At 35.0% G+C, this 23,066-nt stretch overlaps 1 protein-coding gene and 1 long non-coding RNA gene across 2 annotated transcripts; both read left to right on the top strand.

Moving 5' to 3' along the window:
• The first annotated feature begins 2,467 nt into the window (after positions 1-2,467).
• Positions 2,468-22,828, top strand: LOC127862142 (uncharacterized). The gene is made up of 4 exons (XM_052401138.1): positions 2,468-4,215; positions 19,804-19,899; positions 20,726-20,949; positions 21,267-22,828. The coding sequence occupies exons 1-4, from the start codon at positions 4,187-4,189 to the stop codon at positions 21,383-21,385; spliced, it is 468 nt and encodes a 155-aa protein (XP_052257098.1). The 5' UTR covers positions 2,468-4,186; the 3' UTR covers positions 21,386-22,828.
• Positions 13,881-17,244, top strand: LOC127862145 (uncharacterized). The gene is made up of 3 exons (XR_008040463.1): positions 13,881-13,941; positions 14,433-14,592; positions 15,241-17,244. It is a non-coding gene; the product is annotated as an uncharacterized LOC127862145 (long non-coding RNA).
• Positions 22,829-23,066: the final 238 nt, after the last annotated feature.

Below are 23,066 nucleotides of genomic sequence, written 5' to 3'. Positions count from 1 at the left end.
ATGAAGGTCTTTACTCACTAAACCAGGGTCCTATACTGTATAGGTCGCTGCCTAAACAAATCATCATATTTTCCTCGAAGGCATGTTGTACACTTTAGACTGTTGTTCTGGTTTTATCGTTTGGAAATATTGATAGGGTAAGCATAGGTGTTCACTATTAAATACCTAAAATAGGATAAAGTAAGAGATTTAAGTAAAAAATGGTACTGCAAAAGGTTACAATCCACTACTAGAAAACGGCCGAAAAAAGATGGTGCAAAAACAGTCGATTTTGATTTGAGTCGAATTCTTTTTTGGTTTGAACATGACATATCTGTTTTTATTGCTTAAATCGATTCAGCTAAGAATGCCCGTCAAGAAAAGGTATGGTTATGGGGGTCTCTATGTGCAAAATGTTGTATTTATTTTCGCTCAAATTTGTCGCTTTTACATTGAACCATATAAGGAAACTATTTAGTATATTTTGACCTAAACATTTACTTCAGCAGCAACTTCCCTGTATCTTGCAACTATGCTTTCAACGCCATCGGCGCTCTCGTTTTGGTTTGCGCTAGGCGTCGCATCTTATTACTGGAAAAACAATTTCATGTTCACGGGGGACAATTTACAATTTTGATGGCGATTTCAGAAGCATACATTGTTAAGTGGTGATAATAAAAACGTTTGCGGTTAAAATTTAAATTTGTCATTCGCGTGTGGTTTAACTTGCAACTTATTCCTATTCCCTTTTAAATTATTTTATTATATTTGTGCTTAGATTACGTAAGATTGAAATTTCCGTCAACATCTTCTAAACAACTGTTCGATCGAATTCATGTAAACGCTCAAACTCCTTGTAAACGTCGGACGCACGGCTGTTAACTAGATTGAATACACATGTATTTGTATATATAAATCTGCGAAACATCTAAGCAACGGCTGTGCGATAAAATTATGGGTGTGTGTTACACTTATGTTTTATATTCAATTAGGATATGTATTTGTCTATTTGCCTATGCATCTTGCCTAATTTTAAGGTTATCCTTAACAAAAATTCGTATTAAATAAAATGTCATAACATAAGTTTGTTCATAAATCTTATATTTTGAATAAGCTTAACTTATTATAATAGCAAGAACAAATGAAAACATAATATTGCATGTCATTCGGATTCGAAACCGCAACTTCTGGATGCAAAATGGAACGCGATACCACTGTGTTACGCAGAATGTAGTGTTTAACTGTCAAAAAGCATTTAATCTATGAAAGGTCAGCTATCTTTACGTACTTTTGATACCTAATGTGCACGTACGTTGATCATTCCTTTGTATGCCACTTTAAAAAAAATCCGAACTTGACGTACTTTTAAAATTTTATACGCAAATATATAAGACAATTGAAATGCTTTTTTTGTCGTTTAAAGGCTTATCTGTTTGGATATAAATACATACTCTATGAAACAGACCTTAACCGACAATATGTGTAAAAAAGAGCTTTCGTGCTTGGAATTTTGAGGAATTTGTTCACACAAGAAAACAAGTGCAAAGTGTCCGGATTCAAGTACTCGGAGTGTAGATTCCTAAATTTCGAAAATAGTTGAATAAAAATAAAAGTACGCAGTAAGTTAGATTAAGGAACGACGTGATAAACAACGGGCCGATTATACACGTTTGACTCAGCTCATCTGTTTGTTATTGTCTAAATAATATACGGTCCGTATAGCATCGTATTTGTAACGGTCTCTTCTATATAAAAATGAACATGTGGGCATAATTTGACAGCCATTTTGTGCAAGTAAAATATTCATCTAAATTTAAATAAAACTATGTTATATCAATTCGGGACTAAATGTTTTTCTTTATTATTCGTAAAATGTGTATCTTTGTATGTATATGTTCACTTTCCAAAATATAGGCCTCATAAGTTTTTGTTTAGAATACACATTTACATAGCGTTTGATTGTAATCAGCGTTTTTTCCACCATTTTTAGAAGGGGGCCGGGGACTTTCGGAATAGGAAAAATCGCGTCATGTTGACTTATTTATTTTTTGTAATTTGTGTTATGTTTCGTGTTTTGTTTTGCTAACAACTATTTTAAACTTGAGATCTAAGGTGTTCTACATATTATATTTACTAAGGTTAAATTTATAAAGATTAACAGGGAAATGAATTTAAAGTTGAAATCTATAAAAACAAAATGGGGAACCTATTGATTGTTTTTTTTTAGTTATTTAGGAAAATATGTACTTTGTGCAATTGTGAATGGGGTCTTATTTCTGCGCCAAATTTAATCAAAAACGCGCGTTGTAGTTTGCTACATTTATACGACAGGACGCATATAAAATCACACTCATTCATAAGACTTGACGCGTCGTTATTTATCACCCATTAACCATATATTACCCACGAACGAAAACTCCTGTGTGTATTGTGACGTCACGACGTAAATATTTAGCGCATGCGTATTATTCGAAATGACGTCGTCAACTTGACAACGGACATCATTTATCAGCTGCGATCTGTCATCGATACACACGTGTTATTTAATATCATTCTATAAATCATTGAAGACAAATAGAATGGGTAACTGCCTTTGCAAATGCAAAAGAAATGAAGACGAGGTGGAAGAGTCGGCTGAGGAGAGGGAAAGCAATGAACGTCGCCGGAAGGTTATTGCCGACCTGGTGAAGCTCGCAATGAACGATTATGGACACCCCCAATGCTTTGCATTGACCGTTCCAAGGCGGTGACCCCAGCTTTATTCTTATTTGTGTTTATGTTGTTTTGTATTGTGCTGAATTGTCCTGTTTTGTACTGTTTTGGCAATCGGTCACTTGCCTTAAATAAAGGACCAACTAATTGTTTATAATAATAATTCAATATTACTCCAGCAGCTGGAGTTTCACTTCTTTATATTGCTAGAGTAATGAAAAATGGATTCGGTAAGATGAATGCAATTCTTATTTTAATCCCATCAGATCTAATATATACATTGTACAAGCTGCCGATTGGCAGCAACACTAATAATTGTAGCAATTAACGGCCGAAATTGATTATAATTTGATTGTGTTTAAACGATACAAGAAAGTTATATTGATATCTTTATAAAATGTGAGTATGACACTGACATCGCTTACTCTGCTCAGAAGCGTTCCGACTATTCAAAAAGTATTTGATAATCGGTTTATTCAAGATACATTAGACATTACACATGTATTTTGAATATATTTATACAAACAAAATGCATGCAAGCGGTCATCAATAAATACTAGTTCGTGGCATGATTGATCATATGCAAACTATATTATGTTCTATACATACATTGTTAAAAGGTACATGTATTTCAACATAATGTTAACAAATAAAAGCGTTATTGACAGCATGAAGTCAACTTGTATACACTAGCTTCCAACCAAAATGCTTATTAAAAGACTAATCAAGAAAACGATGCACACATGAATGTGATCATGATGCACATGACGATCAAGATCTCATGACTATTATTTCTATTACATAACTCAACGAATACAATATGCTTATTATGTTTATATAGGAAACATGAAACTATTTTAATATCGTTAAGGCATAAAGTTTACCGCCCATGTCTATATTTATTTCGTTATATCTGGTGAGAAGAGGCATGAATAAAACTTAATTTGTTTTGCAGATCATTTGGTAAAAACATATATAAAACGGAGTTTTTACGATGAAAATAACGTGCCTTAAGTTGGAACGAAACTTAATTTGAGTCGTTCTAGGCTATGTGTTATCTCCCCCCCCCCCCCTCTACACTCTCCATCTTAGCATTGAAGGTTCAAAGGCGATGCAACACGTTTTTAGTTATTCGTCTGTTGGCGTTATGTAAAATCTTACCCGTAGCCAGGGGGGGGGGGGGGGGTGCGTTGGGTGCGTTCGCACCCAATGTTTTTTGACAAGTAAAAAAAATGTGTACTATAAGTTGCACCCAACTTTATTCGACGCAAAAAACGGTTATTTATCTTGTCCCTGAATCCAGTGATTATTCTATAGTGTAATTGACCGGACTGTCAATGGACCATCCACCGTTTTGCCCAATTGCCCTCTTTACCGACGAACGCGCTTATGACGTAAGAATGAAGACAGAGAGTGTGTGCAGAAAACAACCTTTTGACAAGACGTTCTGTTTTCTGACGGAGGGTTATTCTGCGCTGTACATACGCCGTTGACAATGGAATCAACTCCAAACAACTTGCTAAGGTAAGTTCATAAGTGTTTTATTGCATAAGCACTATAATTGGCGCTGCGAGCACCAAACTTGCAATATTTTCACTTATTAACAATCGGCTATTTTTAACCGTCAGCGTTCGAAGTCAGCCATCTTGAAAATAAATAAAGTTTCATTTAAATGTAAGTTTCCTATCGTTGTTTTGTTCACTTTTAGTGAATAAAATATTTCTTTAATATACTTAAAGTATTTTTCATTAAACAAAACCGATTTCGTCGGTTTTTTGTCAGCTTATTGCCTAAATTTTAGGTTTGACTATTAACGTCATATTGCGGTTCGCTGAACCGTTTAACAGCTCATCCTAGACGTCTATTTTTAGGTTGTTTATGTTTAATGTGTTGAATTGTGAATTGTATTTAAATCATCACACGTTTATATTTAGAGCAGTGTTTATTTACATTGCTCTGTCGCATGTGTGACTTGTTTTGGCTCCATATAAGCCATCTATATTTAGCTGGCTGTACATTTGAATTGCATTCTGTACACACCGGTCTTACTGACCTGTGTACTAACGCGAAAGGAATTGTGGGTAGCACTTCTTTTACGAGTGAAAAGTGAAAGCGAAAGAAGGTCAGGTAATCGTGCTTCTGATAATCGCTTTCAGTCTTAATAGAGATTCAAAATCACATTAAAACATTATTAAATAACATTTCTTTAAAAAAACATTCCGTTTTAAACACAATAAATAACGATTTTCTTTCATTATGAACATTTTCTTTCCTACGCAGAACTACTTTGGCGGAAGCATAATTACCCAAACCAGTTGAATGTGATGCGTCTTAGTAAAGAGGTGACAATAACGAAGTGACGTCACTATCTACGTATAGAATGTTTGAATTGTGATTGTTTTGTCTATTGTCTTTCGTCCGGCGAATGGCCACATTTTTAGATTATCAGCATAATGTTTCAGTAGAGTATTTCTACTATTCAATTTAATTCTGATAGTTTCACATTTTCATCATTAATAATTCCGCTAATATGAAATAAGGCAAAGCCTCAAAGCGAGCTCGATTAATGTTTAATAGAAAAAAATAACAAAAAACTTTAATTAACATGATATTTAAAGTGATATTATGGGCATTTCTGAAAAAAATTAACAGGTCAAAAGAATAAGTTAAAATGTGGTAACTGACCAATTATCTACAACTCATCTTGCTACCAGTTGTTTATAGAAAATATATATTCTTTCGATATTTTACATGACTCACCCAATCCTCTAAGCCGAAATGATCCGTAAAACAAAATAGTGTTTTTGTGTCGTATGAACGAAACTGCAAGAAAACTACATTTAGACTCACATCGTACATCGAATCATTTCTGTCGGGCTTCCTGAAAAGGCCGGTCCTCCGGTCTTGTCCGGCAAAATTCTTTACGGTCCGGCGAAGTTTCTAATATCGCCGATCCTTGTGACAGGCAAACAAATGACTTAATACCGAAAAGTCATACTAGCCAAAAGAACGATAACACCTTATTAGATTAACTCTTTTCGTTAGTTTCGAGCCTTTTTGTAATTAAGAGCACTATCGCGTCACTAGTTCTTAGGACTGCTCTCCCTTTGTTTTTGTTTTTTGAGAACGTCAATTTGATTGGTCCGATTATTACCATCTATCCATTAACAAAGGTTGTAACAAAAAACTAAACATGAACAAAATGTCGTTGCTAACGTACTTCGATGGTGCCAACATATCAAAGGATAATGGCAGACAAATGTACAGAGTCAGAGGCCCCATCCACTGTGACCACATCGTCAGCGTCTGTGGTCATCGAACCAGGACCGTCACCAAGTATTGTCAAGTCTGTGCCAACCGTGCAGCAGCCTCACTTTATGGACAATGACATTTCAATACTGTTTGAAGACGACACAGATTGTGATTCGGATGATTGTGTTGACTTTCAAGAAGAAGAATGCATTACCAATCTTGTTATGTCATTTTGTTCCGAGTCTAATTAGAAAGTGTTTTTGGTTTTACTCTATCAAGTGTACTGAAACACAGGCTGCGCATTGTTTGTAATAAATATGAGTTAAACTTTACTAAATTCTTCAGTTATAAACTCACGCTGTTCGGACAGGTGAATTTTTGTCGGGACAGGCAAACTTTTCCAGCAGCCTGTCCTGTTGACAGGCACCTTTTGGGACTTTTTTAGGAAGCCTGCGTGACGGTCAGTTGTAAAAACGAAAGTACGGTTGATATTCAAATGCATTATTTTTCTCTTTCCGGGATATTGTTTTATTATGTTGATGCTGCATTAACAAATATAAGTGTATATGAAGTGAAAAGAGCAAAAATAAACAACGGTTGCGATAGACACATTTATACTGTTAGATGCCCATAATATCACTTTAAATAAAATTATTATTATATATATAGGCACTTCCTAACAGAAGAAAGTGGAGTTCGTAAAGACTGGTAATAATATAGGCACTGGTATAAAAAAAATAAGGAAATTTACTTTTAATTATTATGTTTATCAGCAATTAAACAACAAACGGGCCATATTAAAGGGTTTCATGTGACCTGATGAACAGAACTTTTAGACCAAAACCCCGCCCAAAACAGATTGTCACACTATCAGTTGCCAGCCTTGCAACCACAGGTTTACCTAAGACGGTCAGATCGGGATTCGAACCCGAATCCGCCCATGAGCCATCTGATGATATTGATCATATGATATTTGCCTGGGTTGCTCTTCCAATAAAGCTATCTGACCTTTTGAAAAATATATAGGTAAACTGCAATGCTGTATAATAGCATGATTACCGTGTTTAGGAAAATTTTTCAAAGAATTACATTTAATTAATATTCTGTTATGATTTAGAACAGTATATTGTCAGTTCAAAAGCTCACATGAGTTAATGTTTGAAAAGCCCACACAAGCTTCTGTTTGTAAAAATTGTGCTAATTAATTTGCCGACTGTGTATAGTTGAGATAAAATCACCTTATTTTGCTAATAACTGGTAAAATATATATGGTTCGAATACCAACTGCGGATAAGAGCAACAGAACAGTCCTTGTAACTAAATAACTCTAATATTTTAATAAGTAATTATTAAACCAAAAAGTGACCTATACTTCGATAATTATGTATAAACAGTATCCAGATTAAGTTTGCAAATCCAATTATTTGCAAACTTATTTTTTTTATTTATTGAACAATTGTTATGAAATTTTGCATATTTGTAGGGGACAATTAGTACATACATAACATTAACTTTTTGCATTCTGGGCACTCATACACAACTGACTGATTAATGTGCTGAACAAATTCACTATCACAGTGCTCATCATCATCGGTATACCTAGAGGTAAATCCAGATTTAAATCCTCGACATCCTATGACACAAAATCCGTCGAAGACATAGTGAAGAAACACAGAAAAGTGACTAAATAACTTGATCGATATGGTAAATATCGGAGAATGGCACAGTATACGGGTCTGACGATTTCTAGATGGTAATGTTATTTATAATTGGTAAAATTGTGCATTGAATTTAGTGGTAATTAAAGAGAACAAAGACCATATACAGCCGATTATATACAGATCATATACAGACCGAGAATAGATTCTCCCCATAAGAAAAAAAAATTCAGAGCTTTATTCAAATTATACTACAGGTTAATGGCATTCAGATTGATCAAATTTAAACACTGAAATAAAAATGAAAAACAAAAATCTAATTAAAACAACCTATAATTAGTTGTTTGTTGTAAGATTCTGATCGCTCCTTTATCTTATTACAAAGGCCAACTTTAAATACCGGAAATAAAACAATGCGGCATGTGATGACTTGTCCCCTACCAGTGAAACCGGAGGGGACTTTTGGTTTGCGCTCTGTCCGTCAGTCAGTCTGTCAGTCCGTCACACTTTTTTGGATCATGCGATAACTTTGAAAGTTGTGTATATTTTTACATGAAACTTGAAACATGGATAGATGGCAAAAGGGAGATTTTGCACGTCATTTCATTTTGTTTCTACCTTAAGAATTGTGGTTGCTATGGCAACAAATACAAAATGAAAATGGTGGAGTTTCACCTGTAGGGGAACATATTGCTTGGCAATCTCTTGTTTTAATTGACACATTACAATTGAGTGATAATACTACATACATTCTCATTTTAATAATAAATGATAGTATATTTGTTTCATATAAAAAAATGGAATGCAAAAGCGTGTTTTAGAAATGTTGATAAGCATGTTATCTACCGTTGCAACCAACAAACAGTTGCGCGCTTAGACTTGTCTCGCCAAAACCATTTGACATGCGATAGCTAGCCGATATTTGGCGAGCTGCCTATCTCTGTTATTTGTCTCTGATAAAACTAATTACTGCTTTTTTTTCATCCTTTCCATTTGTCTTTTATATACGTCCGTCTAATAAAGGGCATATTAAGGGGTTACCTATGTCATGCCAGGGGTCAGGCAGCTTCCAGTCTTTGTCCGGACTATAACTCGTTAACTATAACACCTATTCACATGAAACTTCATATATGGATATATCTTATTGATGAGAAGATTAGTGTAAAGAATTATAGCTTTAGCCCCTGAATTACTATATTTATCTCGCTTTTGTATTGTCCGGGTCATAACGTAATTACATTAAGACCTAATAGCATCAAACTTCGAACAAAGATAGGCTGTGGTGTATAGAAGTGCAGGGCACAACAATCGTAACTCGAGAACTCTGGCTTGCATAATTCACAATTCTACGCATTTGTTGGTTCCACCTTTTTTCTTGGTTTCCTGTTTTCTTGAAATATCAAGTTCATGATTGAAATTAAGTTTTTGGTACATTTAGAAAGGAAATCATGCTGCTGATAAGGTTATATCAAATATGTTTCAGTTTTGTGTGGTATTCTGTCTATTTAATTAATCTTCAGCAGTACACTTAGGGAAAGGAAAGAGTCACCCCGCCTTATTACTTTGATTTGTGTACAAAATGTCAAATGTACCCATCCTTGACACAAATCACAACATCCCCACTTGACAATGTTAATGAATGAAAGCTTTGTGTCAGTACAAGGGGGATAGATGAGCTTGCACATAATGCACTTGTCAGACTCTGCAATGTCACTGTCATCTGAGTCGGAGCTGACCACCTCTTCAACTGGGGGCTGCTTTCATTTCACCTGAAGGCCGGAGGTACTGGGTACAGAGGAAGAGATGATACACTGTTCTACATCTGTACACTGTTTGCTCTGTGACTTTAAGTGAAGCTTTATTGCGCAAACAACTGGCGATTCTGTTATAGCTCTACCTCCCACAACTTTACTTAGACTATTCCTTGGCTTTTTCTGTTGAACATTTTTTAGAATTGGACCACATTTTGTTTGAAAAAAAGATTCATCTAATTTTTCAGGAACATCTTGAGTCGAGTTGTTATTTGTGAAAGCTGTTGATGGAGCCAGATCCAAGGGGCTTAGCACATTTGGATTTAAGGGAAATACACCCGACTTTCTAAACGCTGCCTGAATATTTGAGGCAGTCAGGGTACTTGTGTAAGCTCTGCAAGCAAGCGCACACACTTCATATCGCGTGATGGCATTACCACCCCGTTCTCTTATGTGTCTATGGCAGGCAGAATTCCAGGCTTGATCTAGGGGCCCATAGCAACTGACATCTAAGGGTTGTAACAGATGACAGATGTTCTTTTTTTGCCCATTCAATCAACGGCTAAGATACGTGACTCTTGTGGCCATCATATAATATGAGAACATAACCACTGTCTCTAGCTGGCAAATACTTCAACAAATGATTTTTCATGTAATGGTCAAATACAACAGGATTTGACCATCCACTTTCAGTGACTGTGCCTGCAGCTCCAGGGGTAGCTCCTGCTAAAAGAGAGTCCAACATACGCTTACCTCGAAACACAAAATAAGGTGGTATTTGGTGTCCGACACCACTAACACACCCAATCAAACTAACATTTTTTGACTTTCCAGATGTAACTGCCTGGGTTTTGCCTAATTTTCCAGAAACAATTTTTGGGGGTTTATGTGCAACATTCAGTCCTTTCTCGTCGATATTGAATATGCATTCAGGTTTGCTTGTTAAGTCATATTTATTCATTATGTTTGTCAGTTCTTTAAAGTAATTGTTGATCGAAATTGGATTAGCAGACATGGCACGTGATAGTTCAAGACTTCTAGGCTTGTTCAACTTCAAATTTGGCCATCTGGACATGAAGCCATAAAACCAGTCAAAGCCTTATGTTTGCGCTTTTTGTTTTATACCAACGTGTACAGCGTAGTCAGATGCTAAATTGATGGTTTCCTGGCGTGAGTAGCCGTAGCCTACTTCAGCCATTGTTTGCAAATGGGTAGCTAAAAATGCCTCTTGATCTAACGAGAACAAAGTGTGCGGTCCAGATCTTAAAGTGTCTATGTCAACTCTACCCTTAACCCGATCTTTTAAAGTGATTATGGGCACTGCGAACATCTTTGCAGCTCTTTCCACTGAAATCCCATCCTCTACCACAGCCTGGTACGCTTCTGTCGAATCCCCAGGGTCATACCTCTTGTAAGGGCCTCTAGAAGGACCCTTATGCTACAAAATATATTATAAAACTGTTTTTGCACGTGCCAAATACAGTTTCCTTATTGATTAAATATCTTAATTAACAATAAAAACGATGTAAAGACTCGCATAACTTATTACACGTTTTTATGTTGAACAGTACACTACATGTTCAAATGAATATCACGTGACTACTATGGTATGTATGACGAGTGAAGCAGACGAACTGTCAAAAATTTAAGTTGTTGTTAAATAAAGTAAAACTTTATTCATAAATGGTGATATTAAGGGATCAGCTGAAAGGCATGAAAAGCACCATATTTGAACAAAAGTATGTTAATTAACAGTCTGTATAGCCATGAAATGGTAAATTAGGTCATCGTTGATGGAGCTATGTATAGTCAATGTAAACAACACGTGACTTCCGTCGAGTATGCGCGGTACGCATGTTTACACCGGAAAATGCGCAATCGTCGAAAATACCCCTACGTCGAAATTACCCGATGTCACGATATGAAATGATTATGAAATCGAGAATTTGACTGTGCAGGTTGTTGTTCGAAAAAGTTTGGTACCTGAGTACATGCCGAACCAATCGTGTGTTTGTTCCTCAATGGCAATCGTCCAGTAAATAATAGCACTTACTTGTTTTGTCATCATGTTTAATAATTTGACACCTGCTATGTACACACAACACGCTGACGTCATTTGTTACTTGGATAAATTTTGTGATGACGTCATCGAACGGGGAAGTCCCTGAATGAAGACAAATGTTTTACACGAAGAATGCTGATGCTTTATTCGAAATATAGTAACAATAAATAGAGAGAAGAATTTTAAAATATTTAAAAGCCGTAAATTTGATCTTTTTTTCTATTTTATCATTATGATCAATCAGGAGACGCTTGTTATTTAGTTCGAAAACTTCCAGTTCCGGTTTCGGATATTCCGGATATCAGGTTCGGTTGCGCGCGCAGATATTCGAGTGCTTGACAGTATAACGTAAGCAATCATGGAGAGGGGGGCATAATGTGGGTGTGTGGTCATTTAATAGATGATCTTTCAAAAATAAGGAAAACAAATTTATTTATTTTTTGGGGGGGGGGATTCTGGGGTGGGGCATGGGGATGGTTTGGGTGGAGTGCATTGTGGTATGTCAGGTAAGTGTTGTTTTGTAACAGTATGAATCAAATGTGATCAAAAATAAAGAAGTTATGGCAAAATATTCAATTATCTAAGGAAAAAAGGGGCCATAATTCTGTCAAAATGCTTGATACAGTTGTCTGCTCTTGTTTAAAGATTGGGATCGTGTTGGTAAAGAAGTATGCAGAATATGAAAGCAATATGTCAAAGGACATAGAAAATATTTGAGGTGGTACGCAAACTTTAACATAGATTTATCAATAATAATATGCATATTTTAAGTATACAAGGGGCAATAATTCTGTCAAAATGCTTGATACAACTGTCTGCTCTTGTTTATAGATTGGGGTCATGCTGATAAAGAAGTATGCAAAATATAAAAGCAATATGTCAAAGGACATAGGAAATATTTGGGGTGGTACGCAAACTTTAACATTTGCACGCTGACGGGAACGGGAACGCTAACGCCGACGCCGGGGTGAGTAGGATAGCTCCACTATATATATTTCATATATAATAGTCGAGCTAAAAAGGAAGCATTAATTCACCAGATAATTATAGGGGTATAGGGTTTAGCAAGATATTATTCTCAATACTGACAAAAAGGCTTATATTTTATTCCGATGCTTTGTCAAAACTATCTGAAGCACAGTCTGGCTTTCGTGTTGGATATTCAACAACAGATATTGCTTTTGTTTTATACTCTATCGTGACTAAATATTTAAGTACAAAACGCAGACCAGTAAACGTGGCTTTTATTGACTTCAAAAGGCATTTGACTCAGTAAATAGGGGTATATTAATTGAAGTCTTAAGAAAGAACAATATGCGAGGTAACTTATTAAAGGCGATACAAGCTATATATTATTCTGTCAAGGAAGTCCTCCGATCACAGTCCGCGTATGCAGTGTCTTTCGAAAGCCCGACAACTAAGACAAGGTTGTAGTTTAAGCCCCATTTTATTTGCGATGTTCATAAATGAGCTACATGATGTCATGGTTGCAAATGAAATAAGAGGAATCCAGTTATTTCCAGAAATTATAGAAATATGTATGTTGATGTTTGCTGATGATATTGCTTGTATCTCAGATACAGTAGCAGTTTTACAGAAGCAACTGCCCAGCAAACATGCCCATATCGGCCCGATATCGGCTAAATGATGGAATATCGGCAGAGGTTTGCCGATGTTGGGCCGACATCGGACCGACATTTTTGTTAAACAAAAAATATTTTGTTAAGAGATGAGAACATTTTGCAATTTTCCATTTTAGTGAATCCATCTGGTTTAATAACGTTTGATTAGGTCGCATATTATTCAATTTATATTTATAGGACAATGTCGGCCCGATGTCGGCCCGTTGTTATAAAAATACTTATAACTCCACAGTTCAAAGTATGATATCGGCCCAACATAGGCCCGATATCATAATTAACACTCAAGAGAAAATGTAACTTTGATTATTTTCTTTTTAATTTCTTGTTGCGTTAAATTTAATTGTCTATGTCTCTTTTAAAAACCGTGAAAGATAGGTCGCATATTATACAATTTATATTTATAGGACAATGTCGGCCCGATGTCGGCCCGTTGTTATAAAAATACTTACAACTCAACAGTTCAAAGTATGATATCGGCCAAACATAGGCCCGATATCATAATTAATACTCAAGAGAAAAGGTAACTTTGATTATTTTCTTTTTAATTTATTGTTATTAAATTTAATTATTATGTCTCTTTTAAAAACCGTGTAAGATACTTGATATAAAATCAATATTAACATGTCCAGGAAGAGTAACCGTTGTTAAAAGGAGGTTGCTTCCCTTGGCTCTTGTGTAGTGAATCTGCCCAGGCTTTGGAAGTAAACAAAATTTATATCATATAATGTTATAAAATACCTTTCATTTAATAAATATATTTGTCATATTACTTTTTATGTAAATATGCGTTTGAAATATTTGACTTTAAACTATATTCAGTCCTGTATGATCATACAAATAGGCGCGCGACAAAGCTGCATTGACTCAATTTCGAAATTATCAAGGTAGAACTATTCTGTCCTGGACTTTCTTATTTATTTTTGTTCGGAAACAATTTTATTTGTTTATTCACAAGATCAGACCATTTTTAGAGTGCTGTTTTTCTGAAATTGCTATCTGTCATCAAATGTCACATGTTTTCGCGACTGTTCAATGTTTGTTTAATTTCATGAATGAATAGCTAGTCAGCTATAAGTTGTTTCATAAAATTCTTTCTAATAAATTTTGGTGAAACTGAGAGCACTCCGTGTATTATATTAGCAATGTCTGTCAAAATCAAGGGATAAAACATACTGGCACTCATACAGACAGGTAAAAAAAAATGTTTCTATACACTTAAATCATGTTTACAATGCTGATGAATCATGTTCCAGTACACCCAATGCAACAGGCCATTTGGCACCTATTTCTTAGGTAATTACTTATTGTTCTTTTAGTATACAACATAAATTAATGAACTGAGAGCTGTGTACAGATGCTTTGTGTTTCTTTTCAGGTAAGCCATTTGTCTGTATTGGGTGGCCGAAACCGCGCTGATGTGTGCCGGCGCATTCTGAAGCATTGCATGTCAAATGAGGTGGCCAACCAGTACAGCTGGCATGGGAGGAAGAAAAAGGCAGTATTTGGAAAACTTCCATTGGCTGATGTTGTGCAGAGTAAGTTGTCATAGTATGTGTAAAAAGATAAGGTCACAGTTAGAACTAATACAAAGTGCCAGTTACGCGGTCTCGGTAGTTTTCAGACTATACTTAAGGGGTCAATATAAAAATACCGGGTCTGCATACAACCCCGCGTTCTAGGCACCTTTAATTACTATGAGGGGGTGTAGGGGAGGTAATGCAATCAAATGTCACAATACGGTCTTATATCCAAAACCACAATCACGTCTGAAATTGAAATTTCATGTACCTCGCAATTAATGTCGCTATATATTTTCTTGTATGAGACGTAAAATAAATGATGTATTTATATATAATACTATATAAGGTACCCCTATACACCTTGATTTGTGTTAATATCGGGTAAAAAAGGGTATGGAGATACATGTATTTAAAGTGGGAACCCCATGACCTATTTCTTAATCAGAGACCCCGTAACTGGCCATATGTGTGAATATATATATACATACAGAATTACATCCGGCTGTTTTCCTTTTTCAAAAGTAGTCTTCATATTGTAATTTAAAAAGGGTTAAGAAATAATATTGGTTTATAAACTGCCCAGTATCGTTAATTCTTGCAACCCTGTTTGAACTTATAATGGATATAGAATAATATGTGCCTACATGTCATTACCATTTTCAGAAGCTGTCATGCGGTCCTTGAAATGCACAGCTGCAGAAGTTGAACATGAGTGCAGGGAATGGTTTAGAACAGCCTCTGACCGTGACGGTGGAAGAAAAAAGAAGACAGCCAAAAAAAGTGATGAACCGTCCCAATGAATTTTAACTCGTGTGTGTTTTAACTTTTAATTTAGTCTCCTGCTGCAATTTGTTATGATGTTAAGGTCTCTTTGAACTTGAAATTAATGATTTTACACAACTTTTCTTTTAATATGCATAATGATGGAAGCAGTGTAAATATTTTTATTTTTTTTTGCCTTTATTACCTAAATAGCTGTAACTCTGTGTGTTACTTAGGTAAACGTAACTTTTCAATACATTCTTGTTCTAATTGTTTTCATTTGTCATTTTTGAAGAAAACAAGTTTCATGTAGTTTGTATTAATATTGAAGACGATTTTCTCGTAATATTTTTTATTCAAAACTTTCTAGAAATGCCCATAATTTATGTCTAAGTTCAGGGGACATAAAAGGTGTTTATTTCTAAAAATACTCAATTATAAAAACCAATTCCCTCAATTCATTTTGAATTTGATAAGTGACAGAACTCAATTATTTTTATTTTCAAGTGATCATTTCCTGGTGAAAACAACAAATGTTAGTTTAAGGTATTTATAACCATATGTAAATAAGTCCTAGTAAACTACTCAATTATATATCATATAGCAATATATTGCTCTGTCCTACTGCAATGTATTCATTAACAAATACTGGCTGCTTTATACTGCATAACATTATTAGTTCTCTTTAAAGGAATGGTCTGACTTAATGGCTTTTTTTTCTCAGTATTTTGGGAATGTGACCCCATTCCATGAAATTGGGAAATGTTGTGTCAATATGTATATTTACCTGCAGTTCAGAAAAAGTACAACTGATTAACTACAAGTCTTATTCCACATTTCACAGCTAGTATTTACCATTTAAGACTATTCAACAATGAGGAATTGCTTGACTTGATTTAGGGGGAAAAAATGTGTTCTGCCATTGAGAACATGGCCCATTACCTTAAAGTGAGATTTCTAGTCACTTGTACATTTACATTTTGTGCCATTACTATGTTGTGTTTTTTTTTGCTGGATAGCAATTTGCTGAATTTACTTGTTACAATTTTTTGTGTATCGTATGACTGCTATGTTGTATTTTGCTGACTAGTCTTGTTACTATTTTTTATGTATCATATGACTACATTGTTGTATTTTGCTGACTAGTCTTACTTGTTACTATTTATTGTGTATCGTATGACTACTATGTTGTATTTTGCTGACTAGTCTTATTTGTTACTATGTTTTGTGTATCGTATGACTACTATGTTGCACTTTGCTGACTAGTCTTACTTGTTACTATTTTTTGTGTATGGTATGACTACTTTGTTGTATTTTGCTGACTAGTCTTATTTGTTACTATTTTGTGTGTATCTTATGACTACTATGTTGTATTTTGCTGACTAGTCTTACTTGTTACAATTTTTTGTGTATCGTAAGACTACTATGTTGTATTTTGCTAACTAGTCTTAATTGTTACTATTTTATGGGTATCGTACGTTATCCAGTTTAAAGAAAGGGTTATTTCGTTAATTGCCAGGGTATATAGACCAGTTTTGATAATATGGGTGATATGAACCATTTATACATGCATGTTTGGTAATTTTCCATGTATACAATATGCGTGTTAGATACGTTGGTTTTCTTCATAATTCTCTATTTTATTTTCATTTGCTGAATATTCTATTACCAAAATACAAAACTCAAGTCATTTGGTCATTTAACATTTTGTTTCAATGTGTTACTTTTTCAGTTTCTGTATCTGTAGAATTATAGAGTCTGTTTAAATAATTTCTTTTACATTTGTTGTTAGTCAATGTATATATTAATTAATTTTACACCATTAGAATAAAAATGTTGGAATTAGTAATAAATCAGTTTAATATTTTCAGTTTCAAGACAGTAGTATAATTAGCAAATACTGTGTTCCAGTTTGGTTGAAAAGAATGTAAAAATAAAATGTCTGAAGAAAATGTTCTTTCATTTATTTAAAAAACTGTTTTAGGCCCTTAACACTACCAACAACAATTAAAAACAATTGAGGCTAGACAGGGACTCTGGAATAGTTAAAAGTATGTCGGCACCATGCTGGCTCAAGAAGGTATCGCCGATATACATACCAATGTCGGGCCAACATCGAGCCGTGTTGCACTCCCGATCTCGTGCCGATATACATACCAATGTCGGGCCAACATCGAGCCGTGTTGCACTCCCGATCTCGGGCCGATGTAATTACCGATGTCGGGCCGATATACATACCGATGTCGGGCCAACATTGCGCCGTGTTGCACTCCCGTTGTCGGGCCGATGTAATTACTGATTTCGGGCCGATATTGAAATAAATATCGGCCGATATCGGACCGATTTAAAATGTTTGCTGGGTGAATGTGCAACATACTTTTGTGCCAAAACAATAAATTAGCTGTTAACAAAGAAAAGACAAAAGTTATAGTTTTTAAAAAGGGTGGTCCGCTTTCAAGAAGGGCAAAGTGGTTTTATAATGGCAACACTCTAGAAGTTATCCATGGATTCTGTTATGTCGGTGTATTTTTCACAAGTCGACTCTCGCTATATAAAATGGCAGCAAATATATGTGCTAAACATCAAAGATTTTGGCTCATTTATTTAATTATTTTGGTGAATTGCCAAACCTACCTGCAAAGACATTTTTCATAGTTTTTGATGCAAAAATATGTTCTATTTTAATGAATGGTTCAGAAATATGGTGTTTGAAACCAAGACAATGTGTTGAAAATGTACAAATGTATGCATGTAAAAGATTCCTTTATGTAAGTCAAGGAGCATGTAACGATGCGTGTCTAAGGGACCTTGGTCGATTTCCAATGCAAATTTATACTGCAAAACGGTGCATAGCTTATTGGCTAAGAATACTTTCATTGCCTGATTCAAGATATGTTAGAATGTGTTACAATGTGGTAAGATATTATGATTCTATCGGTCAATGCAACTGGTTTACAGACATTAAACATGTCTTATACTCAATCGGCTTTGGCTATGTCTGGGAAAATCAAGGTGTTTTAAACAAAATACACTTTTTGTGTATGTTTTTAAATAGATTAAAAGACAGGTATACCCAAACTTGGAGGGGCACTGTTGCTAACAACGCCAAACTAGCCTATTATATGGACTTCAAACAAGAAATTCTAGGGAATTATACATTGATGTTGTAGACGTTTCTAAGTTTAGAAAAGGTCTAGCTATGTTTAGAAGTTCGTCTCATAGCCTAATGGTAGAGAGAGGTAGATATTATAATATTGGTAGAGAAGAGAGAACATGTGTTTTCTGTGAAATCGTCGGTGAAGACGAATTCCACTTTGTTTTGATTTGTCCATTGTATGAAAGTATTCGTCAAAAATATATTCCTCATTACTATACACAAAACAAACACTACTTCAATTTTATAAATAAACTTTGCTCTAATAATATGGAAACAATCCGTAACGTAGCTATGAATATATATATTATGCTTTCATGCAACGAGATGAATTCATTAAGGGTACATAGTAACTCATCATCATTGCTATATATACTTTGCATTTTTGGCTTATTATGTGCGTATAGTAATGAGAAACTGTGTAGACTTGGTGCTTTTGGATTTATTGGAATTATATATCCTGTCATATTATAAATGCTAAATATGAACAACCCATATTTGACGACTCACATTATAGACATGCGGTGTGGATACTCCATATTTACTCTATGTTTATTCATTGAGGGTGCATTGTCTACGTATAAGATTTCCTTATTTCGAATATGTTGTATCCTTGACTAACCATTGTATATTATGATGTTAATATGTTGTATATGGGCCGGAGGATATATTTACGAAATAAAGAATTGTAATATGTAATATGTATTGCATGTCACAAATACTGTTTGAAACATTTTAAAAGACTCTATTATATTTATACGTATACACCATTTTAAAGGGACCTTTTCACGTTTTGGAAAATTGACAAAATTGAAAAATGTTTCAAATTCGCAAATTTTCGTTGAAGTTATGATATTTGGGAGGAAACAGTAATACTGAAAATTGGCCATACTCTAACATATCAATTATATCTTCTGACAATTTAAGAACATGAACATTACAAAGCGTCACAAACGCGCAACAATTGCATCATTTTGAGAGATCTGACGGTGTCGTTATATATTTTGTGACAATACGAGGATTGCTTATGTAAAGTATAAAATACACCACTCACTGTATGGGCACGGGTGACCGAATGGCTTAAATATTAAACTTTTATTCCCAGGGTTACTGGTTTTAGCCCGGCTGAGAATGATTTTTTTTTTTGTTTTATTTTGCAATTTTAGTCTTGTTTTAATGACTGGAGCTAATTAGTTCAAATGTTTACATTTATCAATTTAAAGAGTTAAATGAAAAACTTCAATGCATGACAAAATCTGTGAGAAGGTCCCATTAAGCTATATTGTTTATATTGTTCCTTTGTTTGCTAGCGGAAGACCTCATAGTGCATTGTTTTGTGCTCAATTATCATGGCGAGTTACGAAAAGACAATTGTACCAAAAGCTATTCATCCGTCTGCGTAAACGGTAAGTAGAAATAGCTCATAGCGTTCGATTAAACTTTGTTTATCGAATGAACCACACCGATTTTGAGTTAAGATACATAGGTATTTCAGTTTAATCGCGTTTGGTAATGTATACTTTTTAATGACTGTGAACCTAAAGAAGGTAATGACTTTTGTAATAATTATTTCAAAGATGCTTATGCTTGTCATTGTTGATTATGATTATGATGACTGTGATGGTAATCCTGCTGTTGCTGCTGTTGTTTCTTCACTTGATGCTTATGATTTTGCTGACAATGAAGTTGAAAAATAAAAATATGATAATGGTGTTGTTGTTTTTGTTGATGAAGATGTTACTTGTGGTGGTATTGCCGTTTACGAAGATTATTTCAATATTAAGTCTCGATGTATTGTAATTTTAGTCAATAAAGAACAATTTGCATTTCTAAAGCGTATTAAACAATGATTGCCATTCATAAGAAAGACACTGTGTTGTTTATTCATATGTGAAAAGCCTGTTACTTTTGGTGTTGTTGACGAAGATTATGTCAACATTACATTTCGATTTATTGCAGTTCTAGAGCGTATTAAATAGTAAGTACCATACATAAGACAGGCAATGCGTTGTTAATTCATATGTTAAAACAGATACCTAAAACAAATATTTCGATCATAACATTATTGAGAGATTTATAAGCATTTCATGTTGAGACTATTTTAATGCGGTATTCAGGATCGGGAATCACGTATGGTTTTTCAATGCGCAATGTAACAACTACACTTTTTTTTAATTATTGAGTAGAACGATCAGCATGAATGATGTTCAATGTGTTTGTTCACCCTTTCAGTAACTGTTCACGACACTATACAGTACAACGGGCAAGACTCGAAGGTGCCAACTACGATCCGACGTCACCGACCACGCCTTTGACATCATCAGCGGGTACCTCAGAGTTTGTGACGTCACTTGTTACGTCGGAAACTAACGGTGGCGTTGATTTAACCACTAGCGCATCAAACAAATCGTCCGACTTGCACAATTCCACCAGCGACCGTAAAAGTCGTGCCAAGGGTAGTTAGATCGCTGTGTTTGGAGTTTGTTATTCCTTTCCTCCCACCCAAACCCCATCAAGCCAGCCCCATCTCCCAAAATAACAGTTCATAAGAACGTTTTGTGCATAATAATGAAAGCGTGTTTAATACACCGCAGACCCTAAGAACATAATGCAATTTAGTTTGTTTTGCATATTTTTTAGTTTTGTGCAATAATGCTATATGTCTATAGTAAATTTAATTCTGAATATGGTAAATCATACCTATCATGTATTTGTATGATATTACATACTAGCGAAACTGAAATGATGCGCGCTTAGTGTTTTTTTTTTTCAGATAAACCAGAAAATCCTCATAGCACTTATCTGCGTGAGAGTTGCCGTGGTAACGGCGTTAGTGGTCGCCGTCATTTGCTGCTGCAGAATCAAACAGTATCGCCTTCTTTTGCATTTTGAAGCTTATATTTTCCTTCCTCGACTTGGTACTGCATATACCTCTTTCATTTGAGCCATACATTTAAAAACCGTTATTCACATTTGATTATAATATTCTATTTTAAACACTCAAATGCGTCACATTTTAATGTAACTGCGCTCCAAAATGTCCAGCCACTCGCGTCCGTGAACTGAACGAATGATGCAGTCTAGTAACTTAAATAAGTAGAAAAGTGCGTGCAGCGTATTGATTCGTTTTGCATTCCGTTAAAACATCCATAGAAACTAATTGATAATTTGCGGCTATTATTATTATTTTACGATACAATGGTTTGAAATATATTAATTCAATGTGTGCATGTAATGCAATGAGGGCACACATGAATTGGTGTGGCGATTCATGTGAACGAGATACATTGTCTAAATGTCTTAACGATATTTGATCTTTAAACAAAAGTGACCGGTCAAGAAAATAGTCCGCTATATACATAAAGCAGCAGTGTAAAGGCTGGTAGGAATGCAAAGCACAAGTTTAAATGACACCTAGAGTTTCCTTTTATAAAATCATTTAACTGTAGGATAAAACCAGAATTATTGCGGATTTGCCTTAGGAAACCGAACAAAGACCGCAGGCCAACCCTCTCCGACGGCTACTCCGAAACGGCGGACACCGTTAATTGTACAGATGCTCAACACTACGAAGTAAGTGACATCAGCGAATATGCCAAGCCCTCGGACGCAGTAACGGGCGGTCCTAGAACGGCACGGCCTCGTTCGTCCATTATAGAAAGCGAATATGATACAATTTCCAATTCGAAAGCGACGGATAAATCCAAACGCCAGGTGGCGGTGGTGAAGGCTCACTGTCACGTGGCAATATTCCCGGCCAATCAGAGACACGAGAGCGATTCAAAATGGAAAACGCACAAGACGTGTCCACGTTGAATAAGCAAAATACCGTGACAGTATCACAACAGGGCGGTACTTGCAATGTTTACGGTCATCTGGGGGTTACATAGCTCTACAAAGGTGACAAATTTCATATGATTTATAATGTGTTTTTTTTCATCTTCCTTACACTTAGAATTGTTATCGAATCGATATAAATTAAAACTCAAACGGCTTGCGCAAACATACACGCTTATATGTTGTTTACATAATATTTGCTATTGAACACATGCTTTTTGTTTCCATAGAAGTTCTTCTTGTCTTTTTCTGAACTTGAATTGTAATTCTTTTTGTTATACGTACGATCCTACATTCAATTTAAACATAAAGATATGGAAATGTGTAAATGTGGCATCGGATAACATAAATATTGATTCATTTATAAAATGTTTTCAATGGGATATTTGTGGAACGATTTGAAGTTTTGTAGTAAGGGTGTTTGTTTAAGATTCTTTTAGTGTGTACCTACGCGTTTACAATATGGCCTTTGCATTGGCAATATAGAGGTAAGCGTTTTATTGTTGGATCATGATTTGTCAGTTATTGTTTGTTGTTATTAAAATGTTGTCCAATTCATTTGAAGTGTATACTTTTACATGTTAGAATTTGATTTTTCAGTTTATAGCATTTGTTATTCAGTATGGAAACCAATTATTGTCAGTGTTTTCTTAACGTGTATATGATGGAATTTATCAAAATTGGAACATCATGTTTAAAAAAGATGAGTCCGGTAATGTATATATGTGTTTGTGAA

The sequence above is a fragment of the Dreissena polymorpha genome, chromosome 16 (assembly GCF_020536995.1).
Source record: "Dreissena polymorpha isolate Duluth1 chromosome 16, UMN_Dpol_1.0, whole genome shotgun sequence".
In the NCBI taxonomy this organism is placed as follows: domain Eukaryota; kingdom Metazoa; phylum Mollusca; class Bivalvia; order Myida; family Dreissenidae; genus Dreissena; species Dreissena polymorpha.
This window is presented reverse-complemented; position numbering and strand designations above follow the sequence as displayed.

Coding starts and splice junctions, on each gene's coding strand:
- LOC127862142 (XM_052401138.1), top strand. CDS start 4,187: ATGGAATCAACTCCAAACAACTTGCTAAG. Junction 19,900..20,725: donor TTCATCCGTCTGCGTAAACG/GTAAGTAGAAAT, acceptor TCACCCTTTCAG/TAACTGTTCACGACACTATA. Junction 20,950..21,266: donor CCGTAAAAGTCGTGCCAAGG/GTAGTTAGATCG, acceptor TTTTTTTTTCAG/ATAAACCAGAAAATCCTCAT.